The sequence below is a fragment of the Nematolebias whitei genome, chromosome 11 (genome assembly GCF_014905685.2).
Source record: "Nematolebias whitei isolate Nwh7 chromosome 11, NemWhi1, whole genome shotgun sequence".
NCBI lineage: Eukaryota > Metazoa > Chordata > Actinopteri > Cyprinodontiformes > Rivulidae > Nematolebias > Nematolebias whitei.
Genome location: NC_056508.1, coordinates 9,534,851 through 9,558,663, shown reverse-complemented (window position 1 = coordinate 9,558,663; position 23,813 = coordinate 9,534,851). Strand labels below are relative to the sequence as shown.

Here is a 23,813-nt window from a genome sequence, read left to right as displayed (position 1 = left end):
TCTCAAAATGACGGTCTCCGGAGGGTGTGTGTAAAAGTGACACGAAAGTTGAAATAAATCATCATTAATGATCAAAGTGTCTGTTTTTTAGCCAGTCTGTAAGCCCGGATGAGCTCACAGCGGCCGCACACATAAGAGCCGGTGTCCTTTATAAGGCTTTTTAAACTCACCGCCGCTCCAAGACATTACCAGTCGCTTACAGGGCACGATGGTAAGTGAAAATAACTCGTTATAATCCCGGGCTGCACGTTTTTCACCCAAGCGATGTCAACTCGCACTCGTGGGATGAAACAGCCCCACACACGAGCCGGTGTCCTTAAATAAAGGTTTTTTAAACTCACCGTCGCTCTAAGACATGACGAGTCGATCACAGAACAGCCTCCACACATGAGCCGGTGTCCTTAATTAAAGGTTTTTAAACTCACCGTCGCTCTAGACATGACGAGTCGATCACGGCACAACGGTAAGCGAAAATAACTCGTTACCAACTAGAACTGCACGATCCTCACTCAAGCGGTGTCAACTCGCACTCGTAGGATGGAACAGCCTCCACATGAGCCGGTGTCCTTAAACAGGATTTTAACTCACCGCCGCTCTTGACATGACGAGTCGATCACTAAGATGAACAGCCTCCATCCAACGGCGCTGCGTTGATGCTGGCGCACACACACAGCTGCCGGCGCTAACCAGCTCACATCGGTATAAATGTGGTCCGCAGGCTGGTTCGGGTGGAGGTCCTTCTCTCTCACAAGAAACGACACCCGTCTCGACGAATCAACGCGGGCAGCCGTCACCACCGCGTCTCAGCTTTCGGCAGCTCACCGCAGCTAAACGTGAAGCAGCTGAAAGAACCCGGTAATGAGTCCCGCCTCCCGCCAGCGCGCGCCCCTCCAGCGAGAGCGGCGCGCGTCCCTCCAGAGACAACGGGTGCTCCCGCGGGGCTAGCAGCCTTCACTCCAACAGCACGGCGTAAACGAAGTCACGCCCTCCGCCTTTTCAACGTTCGCACAGCGACGTCAAACGCGCAGCCCCACCGCGTCATCAGCTGTCACACGCTTCGCCTCAGCACAAGTCTCGCCCGGGATCACACAGAAAACATTCCCGCGACGCATGACGGCGGTTGAGGGGCGGACGGCTGACAGCCGTACAAAACATGACACATCACTTAACGCACGTTCACCCTTCGAACGTTACGTAGAGTGGCTAAAACATGCTCGCCGTTTTTCAGATGGATGGACAAGGTTTTTATGCAAATGGTACAAGTTACAGTTTGCAACCCGAACCCCTCCATTCAGAGGAGTTATAAAAAACGGCCCCGTCATCATCAGACTAAATCTCATCCCTAAATGCAGAAATCCAAGTGTTTTCTGATAAAAGTAATCTACAGAGTTCCCCAAGGGAGAGAAAACACAAGGTTTTTACTCACGGATCGGAGGGGTGAGACCGTTCTTGGATCTGTTGTTTAACATCCAGAGAACGCATACCGATCATCCTAACACAGAGACGAGAGTTTTTGTTTTACCTGGATGATCTGCTGCTCCTGTCAATTCAGACAGGAGGCGCTGATGCAGGATCAGGTGTTGACATCACACCTGTTAAATCTGGGCTTCGCCATAAATTGGAAGGAAGCTCGATTTTTTCCGGCCCAGACATTTGTTTCTGGGAGTGGAATTAAATTCAACCACCATGAAAACTCTTTTATCACAAACTAGATTCGAGACTTTTTTAAAAAAGTCAACTCAGCCACGTAAGACCTGGCAAGTTATAACAGCTGTCTCCGTCATGAAGCTGTTGGAAATGATGTCACTCACACAGTGTTTTCCACTGGTTTGTTTCACATGAGACGCCTCCAGAGGTGTTTTGCACGTCTGCATGTGGATCCAGTAAAACAAACGACGGATGATTATTGTCCCTTCCTCTGTGGAAGCAGACCTCCGACTCTGGGGAAACACCTTGTTTTCTGTCAGAGGGAGTCCCCCTCAGCAGACCCACGTCACGGGTCAGTCTTCACGGACACGTGGCTGTCAGGCTGGGGGGGGGGGGGGGGGGACATGCCTATCTCAAGCAGTAGGGGCGCTGTGGCCCCACTACACATCAGCCCACATCAATGTTTTGGAGTGTCGCACAGTACTGAATGTGATTCAACACTTTGCTCCCGTGCTACAGAATCAACACGTGTTGATTCACACAGACAACATGATGACTGCTGCGTACATAACCATCAAGGGTGTGCGTTCAGTCCAGATGTTACACATTGTGCGAAAGCTACTGTGTTGGGTTAATCAAAACCTGCTCTTTATTAGAGCGGTTTACATATCCGGTGTTCTGAACAGAGAGGCAGATGTGACGTCCAGGGGCGGCCCACGTCACGTGGACCGGACCCTCCATCCAGACCTGATGTTTTTCAGACGCAGCAGAAGTTGGCAAAACAGCTGTAGACCTGTTTGCGACGCGAGAAGAACGCTCAGTGTCAACTATGGTTTTCCCTGAGCCCGCGAGACGACCCATCGCTGGGGGGGGACGCATTTGCTCACAGCCGGTGGCCCAAAACGCTTTTATACGCGTTTCTTTTCCCCCACCTCCTCTGTTTTTTACGGTTCCTGAACCGAGTTCAGGAGGAGGGATTGACAGCTCTCCTGGTGGCTCCCGGCGTGTGAACGCACCATGGTTCCCAGGCCTGCAACGTCTGTTGTCGGGTCGCCGTGGAACTGTCGTGGAGGGAGGATGCTCTCCTTCAGGCAGGAGGAGCGACCAAGAGTTACCCAGAAATAGGTCAACACCTGTGGGTCTGACCGCTGAGCGGTCCCACTTAGAGGATGGGTCTCCCTCAGGAGATAGTGTGCACAATTCAAGATTCACGTGCTGCATCTACCACAGTTTCTGTACACATCAAAGGGGACGGCTTTTCAGCGCTGGTGTACAGAGAAGGTTTAGAGGCCACCTCATGCCTTTTAGGCGGCGTGTTGTTTTTCTACAACAGCTGATGGATAGGGAGTTGGTTTTCAGTACGCTTTAACGTACGTTGCAGTCATCTATTCCTGCCACGAAGGTTTCGGAGACAGAACAGCTTTTAATCACCCGCTGATGAAGCGTTTTTCTAAAAGATGTTCAGAGACACAGGCCTGCTTCACGTCCACTTGCTCCACAGTGGGATTTAACGCTGGTCCTGCGAGCCCTGATCAAAGCTCCAATTGAGCCTCTGGATCAGGTTTCATTTAAATTCTTGTCTCTTTAAACAGCCCTGCTGCTGGTTTTAACACCCGCTAAGAGGATAAGTAATTATCTGCCCTCTCTGTTGCTTCGTCATGCCTTAGAATTTAGGCTGACGGGCAGCTCAGCTGATTTAAGACCAACCCAGCTTTTATGCCTAAAACATCACGAGCTCTTTTAAATCAAGAGTGATATCGTTGGAGGGGTCTTTTCCCCCCCACAGATCAGAAGAGGAAGCATCTTTTCATCTTCTCTGCCCGGTGCGGGCGTTGACGTGTTACATAACGCGCACAGCTGCAATGCGTTTCAAACTCAACAATTGTTTGTGCATTATAGAGATGCTTCTGCAGGTCGCCGTTATCCATCCAGCGCTTGTCACACTGGCTGTGTGGGCCTTTTCTGAAGCCTACAGAGCATCAGATTTAGGGCCTCCTGTCAACCTCTAAGCACACTCGACCAGGGGTATCGCATCTTCGACTGCTCTGCATAATGGTATGTCAATGCAGGACATTTGCACTGCGGCTGCATGGTCAACACCCTGCTCATTTATTCGCGTTTACCTACGTGATGTAACGGCTCGTTCCATGACACATTCTGTCCTTAGTGCTCTAACAGAATGAATATTGTTGTTCTCATGGAACTCTGTTTAAGCTCACTTCTGTCTGCATGCATTACAGTGTGAGATGTTGTTATCAGTCACAAGTCGTGTCTGTGATTTTGGTCTTATTGTCACTAATCAGTTCATGACTATTGTTACCAATCAGTTCATTTGATCAATAATCAATTCATGGACATTAATCTGTTTATACTGTTCAACCATGAACCAGTTGGTTCATGCCCCCCCCCCCCCCCTTTTCAACTTCTTCTTCCCGTTGAAAGTTTTCCGGGGCATTCATGCTTTGTCAGAACGCATAGTTACTCAACATGCGTCTGTGCATGGCACATAATTACGCGATGCGTAGTTATGCACACGGGGAGCTGAGTGACAAGACATTTTTTGGGCAAGCTTCTGCTTCTTACTGTGTTCGAATGGACCCAGTGAGGCGAGGACCACATCGGCTTCGCCCTTTACCCACTAAAGCGAAGGCCTTAAAGGGCGAAGCTTATACGACATAGAACGTTGGTTACGTACTGTAACCCCAGATTCTATGAGTATAAGCGTAGCCCTTTAAGCGTCGGGCCTCACTGGCTCCTAAATGGCTGAAGAAAAAGCTATTTTGGGAGCCGATTTCCCGCTCTTAACGTAATTTATACGGACCGGGTGGGGCCCACACAGCAGGTGGGCGTGGACTAATTTTTTCAGTGCTTATGCTCTGCATAACGGGATAAACCCACTAAAGCGAAGGCCTTAAAGGGCTACGCTTATACTCATAGAATCTGGGGTTACAGTACGTAACCAACGTTTTATCTGCTTCTAATCACATGATTTAAAAACAATTAGATTAACACAATTTGTAATTATTCTGATATACAGATCCTTCTCAAAAAATTAGCATATTGTGATAAAAGTCATTATTTTCCATAATGTAATGATAAAAATGAAACTTTTATATATTTCAGATTCATTGCACACCAACTGAAATATTTCAGGTCTTTAATTGTTTTAATACTTATGATTATGGCATACAGCTCATGAAAGCCCAAAATGCCTGTCCCAAAAAATTAGCATATTTCATCCTACCAATGAAAGACAAGTGTTTTTAATACAAAAAACACCAACCTTCAAATAATCATGTTCAGTTATGCACTCAATACTTGGTCGGGAATCCTTTTGCATGAATGACTGCTTCAATGTGGCGTGGCATGGAGGCAATCAGCCTGTGGCACTGCTGAGGTGTTATGGAGGCCCAGGATGCTTCGATAGCGGCCTTAAGCTCATCCAGAGTGTTGGGTCTTGCGTCTCTCAACTTTCTCTTCACAATATCCCACAGGTTCTCTATGGGGTTCAGGTCAGGAGAGTTGGCAGGCCAATTGAGCACAGTAATACCATGGTCAGTAAACCATTTACCAGTGGTTGTGGCACTGTGAGCAGGTGCCAGGTCGTGCTGAAAAATGAAATCTTCGTCTCCATAAAGCTTTTCAGCAGATGGAAGCATGAAGTGCTCCAAAATCTCCTGATAGCTAGCTGCATTGACCCTGCGCTTGATAAAACACAGTGGACCAACACCAGCAGCTGACATGGCACCTCAGACCATCACTGACTGTGGGTGCTTCACACGGGACTTCTGGCATTTTGGCATTTCCTTCTCCCCAGTCTTCCTCCAGACTCTGGCACCTTGATTTCCGAATGACGTGCAAAATTTGCTTTCATCCGAAAAAAGTACTTTGGACCACTGAGCAACAGTCCAGTGCTGCTTCTCTGTAGCCCAGGTCAGGCGCTTCTGCCGCTGTTTCTGGTTCAAAAGTGGCTTGACCTGGGGAATGCGGCACCAGTAGCCCATTTCCTGCACACACCTGTGCACGGTGGCTCTGGATGTTTCTACTCCAGACTCAGTCCACTGCTTCCGCAGGTCCCCCAAGGTCTGGAATCGGCCCTTCTCCACAATCCTCCTCAGGGTCCGGTCACCTCTTCTCATTGTGCAGCATTTTCTGCCACACTTTTCCCTTCCCACAGACTTCCCACTGAGGTGCCTTGATACAGCACTCTGGGAACAGCCTATTCATTCAGCAATTTCTTTCTGTGTCTTACCCTCTTGCTCGAGGGAGTCAATGATTGCCTTCTGGACAGCAGTCAGGTCGGCAGTCTTACCCATGATTGCGGTTTTGAGTAATGAACAAGGCTGGGAGTTTTTAAAAGCCTCAGGGATCTTTTGCAGGTGTTTAGAGTTACGTCGTTGATTCAGATGGTTAGGTTAATAGCTTGTTTAGAGAACCTTTTCATGATATGCTAATTTTTTGGGACAGGCATTTTGGGTTTTCATGAGCTGTATGCCATAATCATCAGTATTAAAACAATTAAAGACCTGAAATATTTCAGTTGGTGTGCAACGAATCTGAAATATATGAAAGTTTCATTTTTATCATTACATTGTGGAAAATAATGACCTTTATCACAATATGCTAATTTTTTGAGAAGGACCTGTACAATTTTCATTCTATTGAAGTAGGGATGTCATTAACATCCTCTCTGGTAAATTTGATGTTGTCCACAGAGTTTATGTGTCTGGTGAACGCTTCTACTTCCTTGAATTTTGTCCCAGGTATTGTATCTGTATGTGCTGGTCCTCACATACAGATGTGAGGACCAGCGGTTTGGTGTTCCCTTGAAGGAGTCCAGGCGTCTCTCTCCATCTATATGTAGATAATTTGTGATGCTGGAGATCCCATGGCACAGACATGCCTGTCTATAAAAACAGCCATTGAACTTGAAAGAAGTTGTGAAATGACAGAGGTCCAGCAGGGTGCAGATCTTCATGGAGGTGAAGCTGGTCCTTATCTTGTTAGAACAGCTTGGAACTCTACACACTCCAAATTATTCAATTGAAAAATCTCGTCGAATGGGAAATGAATGAACAAACTACAGAATAGGTGTCTATTTGATATTTTACTGATTTAGACAGAAACTAAGCCAAGCGATCATATTTTCAAAAATTAGAGAACTTCTGACAAACCGTCCCAAACAAGCCCACTCCACAGTCTTTTTGTAACTGTGCTGCCACATATCAACAAATTAACTAAAGTTGAAATTAAGCTGTTTTATGTTTTCTGTCATTTCTCTGAGCCCTGTGGGCTCTGATGTGCTGGAAGATGAGCAGCTCCCTGGATCATTATCTATTTGTGAATAAATCTTCAAGTAACCTTTAACCATGACCAGATAGATGGGCAATGCTTGCTTCTCTGAAATCATTTGACATCTTTGAGTTTGTGCCGTCTGGGTTGTCAGTTTTTTCATCTGAAGTAAACGTCTAACCATGGCAGCAATAAAGTTCTTACCTTTTTAACAATTAAATGACCAAACAAACTACAGAATCCACTACTCCAATAAAAAATGTACAACAAATAGATGGCTCTAACCTGTGGATGGCTTTAATGTGCATCATCAGGCCGTTTCGACTGGACGCCCGATGGCCACACTCCTCACACACAAATGGTTTTTCACCTCGATGTTTAGTCGATTCGTGCACACGCAGCTCAGTCCTGGTTAGGAAGGTTTTGGGGCACTGTGGACACTAAAAACAGGGTTGGCACTCAACTAAAGCAGTTATCATTTAATTAGGTTTAGTATTTTTAATGTACCATATTTTTTGCTGTATAAGTCATGTTTTTTTTTTGTGTGCATAATTTATATGCCCTGCGACTTATTTGCCAAAGTGACGTATTTATGGATTTTTCCCATATTTATAAACCAATTTTTGGCTGAGATAGGACCATTTTCATTCATTCTGACTGAAAATATTGAACACTACCATTTTCAGCCGCTAGACGGCACTCGAGTAGTATGACATGCCGTTGTATCTAGGGATGGGGCCGATCCGATCCAGTATCGGTATCGGCCTCCGATACCAGCATAATTTACGTATCGGATTTTCCGATCCACCTGCCGATATTTCCGATCCATGATGCAAGTTGGCTTCAAACTATGGAATGGATTTCCTGAACGGCGGCGTGTCTCATGAACCCAGAGTAATAAGACCTGCCTCACATTCAGGAAATCCATTTCGTAGTTTGCAGCCAGCTACAACGTGAAGGCTGAGCTAGCAGCACTGTAGCTAACTGCTAACAAAGTTTTCATCGAAACATGTCCGCTGTGTGGAAGTATTTTACACTAAAAAAACACAAAACAAGACAGCATTGTGCAATGTCTGCAGAGCCATAGTGCCACATTAAACCACGGTAAAGTTAGTTTTACGATGGGCATTCGAGCTCCGTGGCTTCAGCGGGGCATTGCTCTTTGCTCAGCCCACAACAGGCGACTTGACCCTGGTCAGCCGCGTCCAATCTGCCCCGCTCAGTCTGCCCGTCTCCGAGGAGGGACAGACTGAGGGCGGCTGCCCCAAATCAGGCTGCCTGCTTCGGATTGAACAAGAAGAAAACATAGCTGAAACCACGGAGCTCAAATGTTTACAGAGAAGTTGCTAAACTTCATCATAATTAATGACCAACCACTATCAGTTGTAGAAAACGAAGGATTTTGCAGCTTGATACTTGCATCCAAGATATAGTTTACCCCCCAGGAGATATTTACCAGTACAACAGTAGAAAATCATTAAAAACATGTGATTTGAAAATTATATATATTAAAAACATAAACAGCTAAATTATAAACTGATGTAAAATACTAAAAACAGGAACATGTCTGTTGGTTTATGCCATGAACTTAGATGTTTGAAGCCATTTAACATTTTATTTAATTAAATTCATTTATTCATTCATTTAAATGAAACAAAATAAAAAAAAAAATCATCTAAAAGAAAACATTGAATGAAAAGAGTGCAGAAAGAAGAAAAACAATTCTTATATCTGCCCCTTATAAAATATAAAATAACTTTAAACAATCACTTAAATTAATCACTTTAATATCCACTTTAAAGCTAGGAATAAAAAGAAACATGTTTTGTGTTAGCAGAATTTAATTCTAACTTTAAAACTTATCCAACATTAATAAAACTTACCTCAAGTTGCCTTTTTGGACATGCATGCATATATTTGTACAAATTGTACTTGAGAGGAGATTATTACAGCCTCATATAAAATCAATGATGATCATGATATCGGAACTGGATCGGTATCGGCCGATACTCAGATCTAGGTATCGGGATAGGATCGGAAGTAAAAAAAGTGGATCGGTGCATCCCTAGTTGTATCATGTAATAGGTAAAAATGGCTATTAATGACACAATTGGCTTGCCATAGATGGCCACTTTTGTTCTGCTCGCTTGGAGCAACCGTCACATCAGCTTTATTTCACTGCGCCTCCCCAGTGAAATGCAGCTAAATTTGACCACTGAAGTGCATTTATTCAGTTCAACTGAGACGCACCTTTGCTATAAAATTGAGCAAGCAAATAATTGTTTTTAGGTGTTTATCTTGTTAAATTTTGAAGAAATGTGCAGCGACTCATCCCTCTGTGCGCACTGCTTCTGCGAATCCGGTTTTGAAATGCAGCTGATTTGACTGTCAAAGTGCAATTATTAAGCAAAAGTTAAATTGAGACACACCTTTACTATAATTTCAAGCAAACAAATAATTGTTTTTAATTGTTAATCTTGTTAAAGTCCTCCTGTGCACGCTCTGGTGGCCGCTATTTGGCAGCCAATCGATTTTTGGCACAACACCCGCCCATATTTCTGGGTTCGGCCCACTTTTTTGTATTCAGCCCACATATTCGGGTTATCAGCGGTGAACGCATAACAAACGCGACGCATCAGCTGTGACACAATAGATGCGACGTATACGGCGAAGCAACGTATTTATGGATTTTTCCACCGTATTAGACATATTTGGACTGATGCGACTTATAGGGCGGTGCAACATGTACGGCGAAAAATACGGTAAAGAACCTTCACTACTTCAAGTCTTGGTTTTATTCTCTAGTTCTCTTCATATACATTGTTTTATCACCCGTTGCTGAAAGACAAGTTATTGTTTTTGCCCGTGTGTGTTAAGAGAAATATCTCATAACTCACTGCAAAATTTTATTGAAACTCTTAGAAAGTAATACTGGATGTGCATACAATTGATTAACTTTTGGAGTCAATCCATTTCAAGATGACCACCCAGCAAAACACAACAAGGGTATTACATACGACACATTATACGCCTGTCAACAAACTATGATACAGCAATCTATAACAATATCCCGTACAAGCAAAGACCTTGAATAACCTTTGATCTTGATTTGTGACCTTGAATTTACAGCTGGGGTGATGAAACATGTCTGTTTTTGTTTCAACATATTCAAGTGGGTAAAAGTTACAGTGTATAAGAAAAGAGGTAGTTCTCTTTCAGAGCATTCGTTTCGTGTCTCACACTGGGAATGCCCTTGGTGTGACCTCATCAGAAGCTCCTATTACATTACGCCAGCCAGTGTTGCTGGTCAGTGTGTGTACTGCAGGTCTTATTCCAGACCCCCAGGCCCCACTTCCAGCCACAGAGGCTCCCAGTTCACCCCTCCCTCAGAAGCGGTAACCTACACTATCAATAACTCAAGGAGCTGTGAATTAAGTTTTATCAATTATATTAAGTCATGGTGAGGGACCAGACAAAGTGCAGCCCAAACACCCCTATGATGAGAAAAATAAAATGATTCGATGTTCCCTCGCCCGGACGTGGGTCACCGGGGCCCCACTCTGGGGCACAAGAGCGAGCGCCTGGTGGCCGGGCTTTTACCCATGGAGCTCGGCCGGGCACAGCCCGAAGAGGAGACGTGGGTCCCCCTTCCCATGGGGGAAGGGGCCAAAGGGGTCGGGTGCAATGTGGGATGGGTGGTAGCCGAGGGCGGGGACCCTGGCGGTCTGATCCTTGGCTACAGAAGCTGGCTATTGGGATGTGGAATGTCATATCACTGGTGGGGAAGGAGTCTGAGCAGGTGTGTGAGGTTGAGAGGTTCCGGCTAGAAATAGTCAGACTCACATCTACGCATGGCTCTGGCTCTGGAACCAGTTTCCTTGAGAGGGGTTGGACACTCTTCCACTCTGGAGTTGCCCCTGGTGAGAGGTGCCGAGCAGGAGTGGGCATACTTGTTGCCCCCCATCTTGGTGCCTGTGTGTTGGGATTCACTCCGGTGAATGAGAGGGTAGCCTCCCTCCACCTACGTGTGGGGGGATGGGTTCTGACTGCCGTTTGTGCTTATGCACCAAACGGCAGTTCAGATCTGAGCAGACTGAACAAGCCAACTATTATGTCATGAGGTAAGTAGAAAACCTGTTAAATCGAATGTCGCATGTCCCTTAAGGACTTCAGGCTGCTCTGTTTTCGGTTTTTGTGCACGCAGTTTAGTGAACTAAAAGGCAATAAAACGTTACAGTACAATACGTGATTTTGTGAATGTATTTATTGGATGTAAAAGTTTATATACGTGACATCATGTGGGAGCGGACCGGAAACGTTAGCAACTTGCTAACCGGAAGTGGTCCAAGAGCGTTATAAACATGTGAAACGCTAATTTTCCCTGAAATTAAGAATCATCCGGTTGAGTTAAAAGCCCATACATAAACTTTTGTTTGATTTTAGATGAAATTAAAGAAACGGCGTGACTGGAGGTTGAAAGCCCCGCGTGAAAATTATAACGCCATTTATGCCGACGGTAAAATCTTTACGAAAAGCTTGCGCAGTCCGAAGATGTTCCGGGTGTAATTGCCTGTCGCTGTTTACTAGAAATGCTTTAAAACTTGAGCGTCGGGAAAAACGTTAAGAGGTGTGGGTCGTCTGACAGTTCTAAGAAACTCTACTGAGTTGTGGTTGCCTGTGCAGAGCTTTGCTAACTCTCTGAAAGAAGTTGTCGGCCCAGGGATCCTGTTTTTGGTGATAGTCCCCTTGAGGTCTGCGGCTGGACGCAGACTGGTCAAAGAGCACAGCTATAAATGACGTGTTGGTTATAGCAGTGCTTATTGAAACGGGAGGATCTTTAAAATATACACCTAGGTTATAAAGATATGAAGTTCAAGAGTGACATGCAAAGGTCCAGGAGAGACCTGTTGAACATTGTGGTGTTATTAAAGTAGTAATAGGGTCAGGTTAGTTTTTAGAGTAGGCAGTTGAGGGACATGTAGAAATTTTGTTTTAAAGGAAAAGAGGTCAAATGTGTTATATATGTTTACAGTTTTGAAAGGCTGACAACATATAATGAATGAGGTGCATCTATTGCCCCTTTTCCACTATCACGGCGCGGGTCGGATATTTCCGGCTTCACGCGCGTTTGAGGTCTTTCCACTGTTCCTGTGACCGGCTCGCCTCGCTAAATTCTGGACCGGCTTCTCAAGGGGTCCAAGCGAGCCAAGCCGTGACGTCAGAAACACCGTCGGTCACTGATTGGTCGGGGGGAGGAGTCTGTGGAGTCTTTCCAAACAACCCGATCCACCATATTTTCTCTACGCTTGTCATTAGCTATAACACGAGGAGCGTATCTTTTAGTATTTTGAAGCTATAAAAAAAAAAACAATAATATCAAAGCCGTGGTCAAATGCAGAAGTGCAGGTGTTGTTGTGCTTGGTGGCTGACGAAAAAAGTCAAAGCGAGCTAGATGGAGGATTGGAGGGTGGTTTGGACACGGCCACTGCTCTACTTGAATCATTTATAGAAGATGGTGAGTGTTTTCTAACTTTAAACATATTTTAAGTTACTCATCCCATCGGTTCTGAACATATTTTTAACTAACAAAAGAGGCTGACGCCATAATAGGACAACATCGGTGCTACGATGCTAAGCTAATTTGCATAAACGCTAACTGTCCTCCAGTCCCGTTTCTTACTGTATTTTATCCAGAACGTATTTCAGCGCGTGACGGTTCATCTCTAAACTCCACATTAAACCCTTCAAGCCTCCCGGCTTCTGCTCCATCAGAGGAGTCTGCACCTGACAGAGCTCCATCACAGCCCAGCTGAACCTCACAGAGCAGCACAACGCTGCAGCCTTCTGTGCTCGGTAAGAACAGATGCAACATGTTCCACATCACTTTATTTGTGCCGATAAGGACTTGATTTTATTTTATTTTTGAAGTAAAAAAAAAAAAAAAAGTTGAATAAATACTGAAGTGGGATGAAATTATGTACTTTGTACACAGGGTCCCAGTTACACACAACAAAATGTAAAAGAAAAACAGTAATAAGATCTAAGATATGAATTTAAAAAAATATCAACTAAAAAACATCTACTAATAATACACTAAGCACTAATAGCAGTAAACAATCAAAAAAAAACGTCTCAAACAGCAACATGAACTTGAGTTTGTGCAGCCTTATGAATATATAACACAGTGAAGAATCACATCATGTTGCTGCTGATCAGTTTCATGTTGTTGCTGATCAGTTTCATGTTGTTGCTGATCAGTTTCCGCGTATTGTGTTTAATGTTTTTATGCTATTAGAGCTTATCATATTTTTAGTTGATGTTTTTCTTAGTTCACATCTTAGATCTTATTACTGTTTTTCTTTTACATTTTATTGTTGGATGTAACTGGGACCCTGTGTACATATTTTTGATCCACCACATGGACCACATGTGGTGCGAATGACAATAAAGAATATCTACATCTGTATAATACTTTCTGATTCATATATCCACTGTTATTATTATATTATTTTCATTATTTTTAAATCGATTTATTTTTCATTTTCTTATTTGATCAGTTTATTATTATTAATATAGCTATTATTGCTATTAGCTGCACCTTTCTTTGTTTTATGCATTTATTCAAAAACAGTATATCTTGAATTAACCACCTTTTTCTTCTTTCTAGTCAAGAGAAAGAGAAGAGTCCAGTAAAGAAAAGTCTTATTTCATCACTGAATGAACATGAAGAACTGAACCGGACACAGCAGGAACAACACTTGTGTCTTCTTCTGGATGAAGCCCGTGAGACAAGGGACAGACAGATACACAATCATTAGTTGGACGCAGTATTTTTTATTTTTGTACATTTTTCAATTCTTACTTTTCCTATTAAACTATTTTTTTCTTAAGTGGTGTCCTTGAACATTAAACTTCCTAAACAAATTTTACAATGTTAAGTTCATATAGTGTTTGTTTAAATTCATACTGGAAGTTGAGAAAAATTTCCAATTGCATTTGATCTTTAATGGATCCTAAGAAAAGATTACTAGAATCTGCTCAACTGTTATTATGTTATAAAAGTTTTGGTTCTAGGATGAAGTGAGACAAAAACAGTCAAAAATTCAGAAAAGACAGTTGTCTGTTATCATTTATCAGTTATCGGCCATACAATTGTGGCCAGAGAGATTCAGCTGAAAGTCCTGGTGCACCTTTTATTTGAACCTGCAGCGATTTGAACAGCTGATCTGAAGCAAACAGGCAGGAGTTCAACTGAACTGACCACTTCTGCTGTGTTTGACGGTCTCCTCCTTCGCCATCCGTCCATCCATCCATCTATCCATCCATCCATCCATCATCTTCTGCTTCAGGGTTGTGGGAGCAGCATCTTCACCAGGGAGGCACAGACATCAACAGCCACCTCTTCAACTCTTCTAGGACCCAATGGTGTTCACAGACCAACTGACTATTTATTAAGTAATATCCTGATGCTGCTCAATAATCCAGGTAGAAAAATCTAAAAAGTTAAGTCTGGTCCTCTGGACATTCACAAAACAAACAATACAGCTTATAATAAATAAACAATAAATGTTTTTTGTTTGTTTGTTTTGTTTTTTGAATGTCCAGAGGACCAGACTTAACTTTTTTAGATTAACAAGTAATAAATTTATGTTTTTAAATTTAATGAAAGACAAATCTTTAAAATTTAAGGACAAAATTTAATGTAATTGTTTTCAAGTCTGTATCTTATTGTAAAAGCAGTTTCAAAGATTACAGCACAGTGTGATGTTTTGCAATTTTAACATGAACCTTGTGCATATCTGTAAATAATAAAAGTGAAGATATTTTTAATACATCTTTATTGTAAAAATCTATACTAAAATGAAAAACACATGGATTTAAAGCAGGCAGGGAAGGCAGTAAGGTAGGATTATGAATCAAGTTTAAAAGTTACAGCTCATGAGGTACTCCATTAGAACATGACATCTCTTCCACAACATCGTGTGACAAAGTCTTCAGGGTGTTCTTCTTCTAATACGTTTAGTGGTGGCTAGTAAGTAGCTTAAGGGAGCACTACCGCCACCAGGTGGTAAGACGAGTTGGATTCTAGTCCCCGCCTACAGAGCCGGTCCAGAAATGTACATGGAAACACAACAGACCCGAGCCGATCTGAATCGACCCGAACTGATCTGATCCGCACTGTGACAGTGGAAAAGGGGCATATGTGGGTGGTGTTCCTAAATGTGTGTTCTTAAGCTAAAACTGACGCTAGTCAAAACAAAAATGTGTACGTGATGTGAAAGTGATATGAAAGAAGTGTGTCCATGGTGCATGTCGTGGGATGAGTGATTGTCTAGTTATCAATGTTGATCTAACAAACTATGAGATACATTCTAAGTTGATCTTGGACTAAATTATGACTTTTGAACTAGTCTTACTCATAGCTTTCTGCAGGTGGTGTGTTTGGTGGTACCTGGGGCCCCCACCAGACAGCCACGCAGCTTAGCTAGAAACGGTAATATCAACAGCCGCCTAGTACAAGGTCACTTAATAACAGCAAATATACGCAGACTTATAAAACCAAAGGCGGAGGAAAACATCACCCATCTAAAAATTGGTTAAGTGACATTTTTATATTAACATAATTTTATTTAAATAACTTTTCAAGACAAACAGGTACAGTTCAAACTGGCAGCCCAGACAGAAAACAGAAATCTCCGCACTCAAGTTGATGTGAGTACAACATACAAAGACCTTCTCTCTGAAGATAATGTGACAGGTCAAAGATGTTTTTCACTTACTATAGTATTGTTTTGTATGGAGCAGACTGACTGGAGCTTTTCACCCAGATAAGCAGGATGGGTACCAGAGTCGTCTGACCTTGTTCTTGTATTTTATTTCCTTGCAAGATTCAGAATTATTACATGTGAAAGTAAATTAAATCAATGAGGGAACTCAAACACGTCTGTGAAATTAATCCAAACCAGGGTAAAAGTTTTTGTGGAATATTGTGATAAATATATTAGTAGATTAGAAACAGCTAGAATGTTATATATCTATAAAAGTTAAGTGTCCTTGGCAGAGAACACTCTTTATATATTAGTTATTTAAAAAAAAAAATTAAACTTAAAAGACAAACAGTGATTAATCTAAGGTGTAGACTGAAAAACATTAAATAAAAATACACTAGTAGTATAAAACAATTCTTATGGGAGTCACTAGGAGGTAGAAGGATGATGATGATGGGGAAAACGATTCCAGATTAGAGAAAACATTTTAAATATCTGATTGATGGGAAGGATAAATTATCTAACTTACTATGAGTATGTTACTTGAACAATCTAGTAAACAAAAAATATATTATATATGAATGTTATAGTATAATGTTATATGATGAATAAGAGTGACATATCGAATACGTATTAGAAATTATTATTTCATTATTGACCTTGTGGTGTCCACTAAAAACAGGGATATTAGTAATATTTATGCCTTTTTCATCTGTAGAATAAGAGAGTTTGCAGGCCGTCATGACATGAACCGTCATGATTTAACCTTGCATTGACATAAGTGATCAATTACCAGTATTTATTATATATGACAAAATTGTAGAACCTCCAGAGATCAAAAGCAGAAGTTATACGGAAAGAAATGAAGAGGCAGTAATTTGAATTAGAAACTATTTGTTGATACAAAACTGGGATGTTGTTCATAAAAAAAAGGATATTAATGAAGCTTATGACAAATTTCTAGACGTGTTCATGGAGCATTATAATAAAAACTGTCCAATAAGGGCATATAACAACAAGCATAAATACTGTGATTCTCCCTTGATCTCAAAACGATTACAAATGCCTGCAAGAAGAAAAATATGCTTTACAGAAACGTCTTATGATTAAAAACCAGAGTTGCAAAATATAAATATGAAAAAATAAAAATAAATGAATCAGTATTTTAAGAATATGTAAAAAGGAATATTAAAAAAATATTAAATAACAATAAACACAAAATTAAAGAAATTTGGACTATCTTGAATGGCATTATGAAAAAAAAAAAAACACAGATAAGACTGAGTATCCAAAATATTTCCTCCATGAGGTAATTAAAAATTATGATAAGAATTGAATTGCTAATAGCTTCAATAATTTTTTTGTAACTCTAGGACCTGAGTTATCCAAAAATATCCCAGAATTACCAAACTCAGCTCAGAATCTCCCAAGAATAAATCAAAATACCAGTTTTATGTTTCTCCATCCTGTGACAGAAAAATAATTAATGTTGTTAGAAAATGCAGAAACAAAAGGTCCACTGATTTACATGGAACTGACATGGAATTAGTGAAATAGGTAGTTGAAGAGATTTCCCTACCTTTAACTTACATCAGTGGCTTATCTTTCAACAGTGGCTTATTTCCAGATATGATGAAAATAGCTAAAGTAATTCCATTATACAAAACTGGGAACAAACATCACGTAACCAGTTACAGACTGGTTTGTTTGCTACCATAATTTTCAAAAATATTAGAGAAATTGTTTAATAAGCGGCTGGAATCATTCATGGAAAAGTACAAACTGATCAGTGAAAGCCAATACGAATTCAGATAACAACGATCAACAACATTAGCCATACTGGAATCTATAGAAGAAATTACATCTGCAATCAATAATAAGAAGCTTTGTGAAGGACTATTTCTGGATTTAAAAAAGGCATTTGATACAATAAATCATGATTTATTAATAAACAACCTGGAAATATATGGGATGAGAGGGACTGTATTAAATTGGGTTAAAAGTTACTTGGAAAATAGAAAACAATATGTACAGATGGAAATGTTGTATCTGATTGTTTGGACATTGCTTGTTGGCTTCCTCAGGGTTCAGTGTTGGGCCTAAATTATTCATTATTTACTTAAATGGCCAATGCTATGTAACTTAAAATATTAAATTTGTTTTATTTACAGATGGCACAAATGTCTTTTTTGTTCGAGATGCTATGAAGCAGTTGCTTGATGATTTAACCAAAACTGTGAACAAACTGAAATTATGGTTTGATGAGAATAAGTTGTCTTTAAATCTGACCAAAACAAAAATAATGCTGTATGGGAACATGGAATCCTCATATTAGATATATACAAAATAATCAGTCAAAAAGTCTATTTATTTTAAATAAAGCCAAACATGTCCTGGAGGAAACAGCTTTCCACATTATTTACTGTTCCACAGTCCTACCTCATTTGAGTTATTGTGCAGAGTTATGGGGCAACAACTACAGAACTTCATTACAGTCATTAATAACATTACAAAAACGAGCAACAAGAGTAGTCAATAAGGTTGGTTATTTGGATCATACAAATGCACTCTTCATAAAATCTAAGCTGCTAAAATTTGTTGACATAGTGGAATACGCCCTTTTCACAATGACGTCAGACAACTTCCTTTTGGACTCGATGCAGTGAATCATTACTTTCGCGTCTATTCTCTCTCGGGAGACCTGTCTGGAAACTTAACATCATTTCATTCATTCAACCTTTATTTACAGAGGTTATATTACAAGATATAGCACAAGGTAAGGTTAATAAAAACAGTATTTATGTGTTTGTTAGCTGTGGTAACGTTATCCCTCATAGCAGCAACTTTAGCCACAGTAGCTAAAATATACAACACGGCCTGTCAGTGCTCTAACGTTTAAAAGTTTACTAGCTATATTAACGTTAATAAAAACAGTATTTATGTGTTAGTTAGCTATGGTAACGTTACCCATCATTATAAATTTACCATTCTGTAACTGTGTAAGGAAACAGCCTCCAATTGTAAAGTAAGCTAGCTAGCAGCAACAGGTAGCTAAAATATACACTGCTGCTGCCTGTCAGTGCTGTAACATTAAAATGTTTACTTTATTTATTAATGTAAAATCTCTGACATCTTCCAACACTGTTGTTTAGAATAGCATTTTAAATATTGAATTAAAAACTATATGTCAAACCATTTCCATGTTCTGATGTGATTAATTAATTAATTTCTCTTCTTACTTTCTTCTTGTGTCCATCCTTCTCAGCAGCAGCTCACCTAACCAGCATGGCACAGTCATCAAGATGTTGTTATTGCAGTGTGCCATGTTGTTCCAATAATAAACAAAAAACAATGTATTTGAGTTTCCTCAATTTTCCCGTGGACAAAGAAATACGTTCCTGTTGGGTGAGAGCCAATTGACCTAATTAGTGTTAATTGGTCTTCCAGCTGTTCGTTATATGCTCAATTTCCTTTTTCCAGCCACTTATTGCTACTTGTCCCAACTTTTTTGGGATTTGTTGACACTGTGAAATTTTGAATCAACATATTTTTCCTTTAAAATGTTACGTTTACTCAGATTAAACTTTTGATCTGTCATCTATGTTATATTACGAATAAAATATTGACATTTGCCATCTCCCCATCATTGCATTCAGTTTTTATTCACAATTTGTTTAGTGTCCCAACTTTTTTGGAATCCGTTTGTAAATTTTAGAGGTTGTTTTGGATAATAAATTAGGCTGGAATATTGTATATAATATAAGGAGCAAATACTTTGCTAGATTTGACTTCTAAATCACTTAAAATGTTCAGTGACAGAGTTACAGGCAGATTAAATCATATATATAGCAGTGTTTTCATCTCAGGTAAGATTTTTACAAAAGCTAACAGAGTTGGAATACACTGGGTTTTTTTTTACTTTTTAACGATTTCTTTAACAGATACTAACAGAAAATATATAATAATGAATTTTAACAACTACTAACATGATTTAAGACATAGTATTTTTAGAGTGAGGTTGCATAATAATTATCAATGACTTGTAACATTTGGTGCATGGAGAAAAGAGAAAAACAATCAATAAGTGTTGTTGATAAATTACTATTACTAAATGATAGTGATGGCTCAATTCAGAAAAACTTGACAGGAATAGGATGATTAGGGCTGAGTACTGAACCTAGGTTCTTTTATGGCACCGACCGAACTGCACCGGTCGGTGTATGTATTGAAACGTCACTCTTCTTTCAGTGTCAAGTTTCGGTATTGGCTGTAAGGTGTCACGTGGTTTCAGCACGCAGGCAGGTAAAACACCAGACATATGACGAAACAGACTCTCGAGGATGGCTCTGTTTCAGCTGGTGAGTTTACGTTTGTTAACCTGACTGACCTGACTGAAAAATGTTGGATTTTATACCTGGATTATTGAGCATGGACTTTGTTACGTTTGTTAACGTTATTGCAGCTTAACACGTACATCGCAGTGAAATAACACTAACTTTAAGATATTAGTGTGTAAATTTATTTTATCTACGTAGCTAGCTAAACTCAGAAGCTAACTAAAGATTGACCGTAACAGATGAAGCTTAACTTGTAAAACTGCTCATCCATCCAGTCAGCTGCTTAAGCAGTTCACCTAATGTTCACTGTTTATGTTAATGCTCTCCTCACAGGAGGTTCTGACCCAGATGTGAGGACAGACAGAAAAGCGAGGTGGGGGCCACAGGACAATCAGACTTTGTTGTTAAAAGTTTGCTGTCTTTTCTAGAGTGGAGCTGCACGGTAGAGGTAAGTTAAGCTGTAAAAGATTTTGTTGACCAGTTAAACTTTTATCTCTCAGCCTAGATAACGTTTTTTCAGCAATAATAACACAACCATGTTATTGTTGATTTTTCGTGTTCTAATGTCAATTAGGGAGATGATCAGAGCCCTAAACCCTAGAGAACCACAGAGAAGATTCAGGATGTAGTGAGGTAGGGTAGGTTAGCTTAGGAGCTCCACTACAATCAATATTTAATAACGGGTTCTCTCTTTTTCGAGCTACTTGACAGATATGTGACAGAGATACTGTGTTGGAGATGGTCTAATCAGTGACATGAGACGTTAATTTTCTTTGACCCATCAAAATTAATGTGGTCATTTATTAACAGAATCAAAATTTAACATCAAAACATTGTACACTTGATTATTCCGATCGGCTCTGATGAATAAAACTTGGCACGTTTTACTTAATAAAAACAACAGACATATCCTTAGATCTTAAATTAATGTCTGCAGGCTTAGCTTATCTTTTACTGGCAGAGAAATATAGAGATGGAGTAAAGTTTAAGAAGGGAAAGTGGATACTTAGGGTTAACTAAGATAATAAAGAAAAGATGGGGAGTTATCTTGTTTGAAACCAGATAGCACGTTTCCCAGTGATTTCAGCTAGATGGTACCCGAGCGTCGACTCTTTACCTTGGTGGGGTTTCAGAGAGGTCTTCTCCTGGCGTCCAGCAAGGCTGAGTCGTTTTATCTCCAGGGATTTATCCGCTTCTCATCAACTTGGGACCACGAGGCTGACTGGCCCAGCTTCCAAAATAAACTTCCCCGAAAGATAGGATTAAGTTAAGTGGAATTTCAGCAAACGTGCTGAACTCCTGAGATGTTGAATAGGTCTTTGGCGTAATGACCGGAATCAACACTCCAGACAAGTGTCATCTTTCAGAAAATGACCACCGTGGACTTCACCCTTGCAAAGTCGCACTGTCTTCCTTCTCAGCAGAACTCTCTGTTCTCCATGGAACTTCTGTTCTCCTTCGGAACTTCGGTTCACTCTCCCAGAACTAACTGGAACTAGGAAGTGTCGACTTTTAAAGAGTTCTGCTTCCGGTCCCTTTTGGGAAGTCCTGATTGGTTGAAAGAACCAACAGGGGTGTGGTTTTAGTGACGTAAGAGGTTACTACAAGTCAGAAAAACAGCGAAGATGTTTAGGAACTGACAGAGAAATGTTTAGGAACAGACAGAGACATGTTATGGCGAAGTGGGAGGAAGCAGGTGCCAGTAGCTTCTTATTTACCATCTGCTAGGTTTAAAACAATCCACTTCGTTCTAATAACTTCTTTCTGACTTTCGACCGACATCACTACTTCTCATTTCAGACAGAAGATCAAAATGCATAATTACTTTGTAACAGACATTAACTTGATTTCTACTTTGAATGAGGATTAAAAAATCATTAATACTGTTTCACAGTTGATTTAAAATGAGTAGTTCACTTCAACATTTAAAATGGTTTGAACTAAACACACTTTTGATTATCAAGACATTTGTAAAAATAGTAATGATAACATAAAAAAGAGAGTGTTCTTTCAATTGATTAGTTCAGGATACAATTAGAAAGTCTCTGGATGAGCTAATTTTTATTTCTGGATTCAAATCAATGAAATAACAAAACCTGTCCCATGAAGGTCCTCAGAGGCAGGTTTTGACCGGAGGCTTAGTTCACTACAAGGAAGAGACACAGAGGTACAGAAGTCTGCATCAACTCTAACCTCAGTGAATCCAGTGACCTGCTGGTAGAATGTGAGGGACAATATGTCAGTGCTATCAAACTGACAACTAGGTATCTGTGTGTGCAACAAGCATCATCTACAGCCTCAGAGTGAACATTTTCTACTGCTGGAGACACCATCAGCCAGGAGCAGGCTTGTTTGTGTCCAGAGAAAGCAGACATGTTGTTGTTTCTGAAGAAAAACTGTGAAGTGAAAAAGTCCTCAGTGTGTAGCAGTGAGCATTAGACACTGACGTGTCACTGGTTTGAAACTGTTCTTTTGAACTGGAAATTATTTGTTTATTTTAATGTAAGAAAACTGCTTGGAATAAAAATACCAAAATTAAAAAGTAAAATTCACATTTTGTATTGTAATGTGTAACATAATTTTATTCTTGTTAGAATTAACATTATTACAAAATTGGTACAGAAAAAATAACCGTCCTGGAACCGAAGTGAAGGTACCGACACCGGTACAGATTTTTTTTTAGAATGGTACCCAGCCCTAAGGATGATGGGTAGAAGGATGGACTCTGTCTGGCCGGCCGAAGGGTATTGTGCTGTTTGTGTCTCTTATAACCTGTTCAGGTTATCTAAGCTGAAGAAGCTCCAGGAAGGGTGCACACAGGGATCACCTGTGTGAGTTTGTGATCAACATTCCCAGAGAGGTGTCAGATGAGTATGAACCTGCAATATGAACAGTGACTTACCCATAATGAATGATAATTGATAATTATATATTGGTAATGATAATTATAGAAATTTAGGTAGATGACTGATGGAGTTTTGTGATATTGTGGAAGAAGGATGTTTGTTCTTTTTTCACTGATAATGCAGCTCAAAACAAGTCGCTGATAGAGGCATGTGAGTCCAATGACAGGGGTTTGAATGATGGATGCCGGACAGATGTCTGAGGAAATTCCCCTGATGAGGGGGAATGGACTGGCGTGCCAGGGGGAAATAGTCACCGGTTCTACTCCCTGGGCTGAGAACATCACACATGAAAAAAAAAAAAATAATAACCTCATCCAAACCATCCACATGTCTGCTAGATCCCATCCCAACCAGACTGTTTAAAGAGGTATTCCCCCAATTAATGTCCACATTTTGAAGCTACTTAATTTGTCTTTAATGGATGGTTATGTACCACAGCATTTTAAGGTTGCTGTAATTAAACCTTTACTTGAAAAGTCTGATCTTGATTCAGAAATTCTGGCCAACTATAGACCTATATCTAATCTAACTTTCATCTCAAAAATTCTAGAGAAAATAGTTGCAGGTCAGTTGCGTGAACATCTACAAAGAAATAATCTGTTTGAAGAGTTTTAGACAGGGTTTAGAGCACATCATAGCATAGAAACAGCACTAGTAAAAGTCACTAATGATATTATCATGGCCTCAGACAATGGACTTGTGTCTATACTGGTCCTGTTAGACCTCAGTGCTGCATTTGATACAGTTGATCACAATATTTTACTAAAGAGGTTTGAATATGATGTTGGAATTACAGGAACAGCTCTAAAATGGTTTAAATGAATGCAGAGGTGCGTACCCTGCTGGAAGCCAGGAACACTGCC

General features: G+C 40.5%; 1 protein-coding gene across 1 annotated transcript in view; it reads right to left on the bottom strand.

The window, feature by feature from the left end:
- Positions 1-23,813, bottom strand: part of zbtb48 (zinc finger and BTB domain containing 48) — a 120,468-nt gene that overhangs the window by 17,257 nt on the left and 79,398 nt on the right. Inside the window, exon 7 of the mRNA XM_037684658.1 lies at positions 7,225-7,379. Coding sequence (XP_037540586.1) covers positions 7,225-7,379 — 155 coding nt within the window. The remainder of the gene's footprint in view (positions 1-7,224; positions 7,380-23,813) is intronic.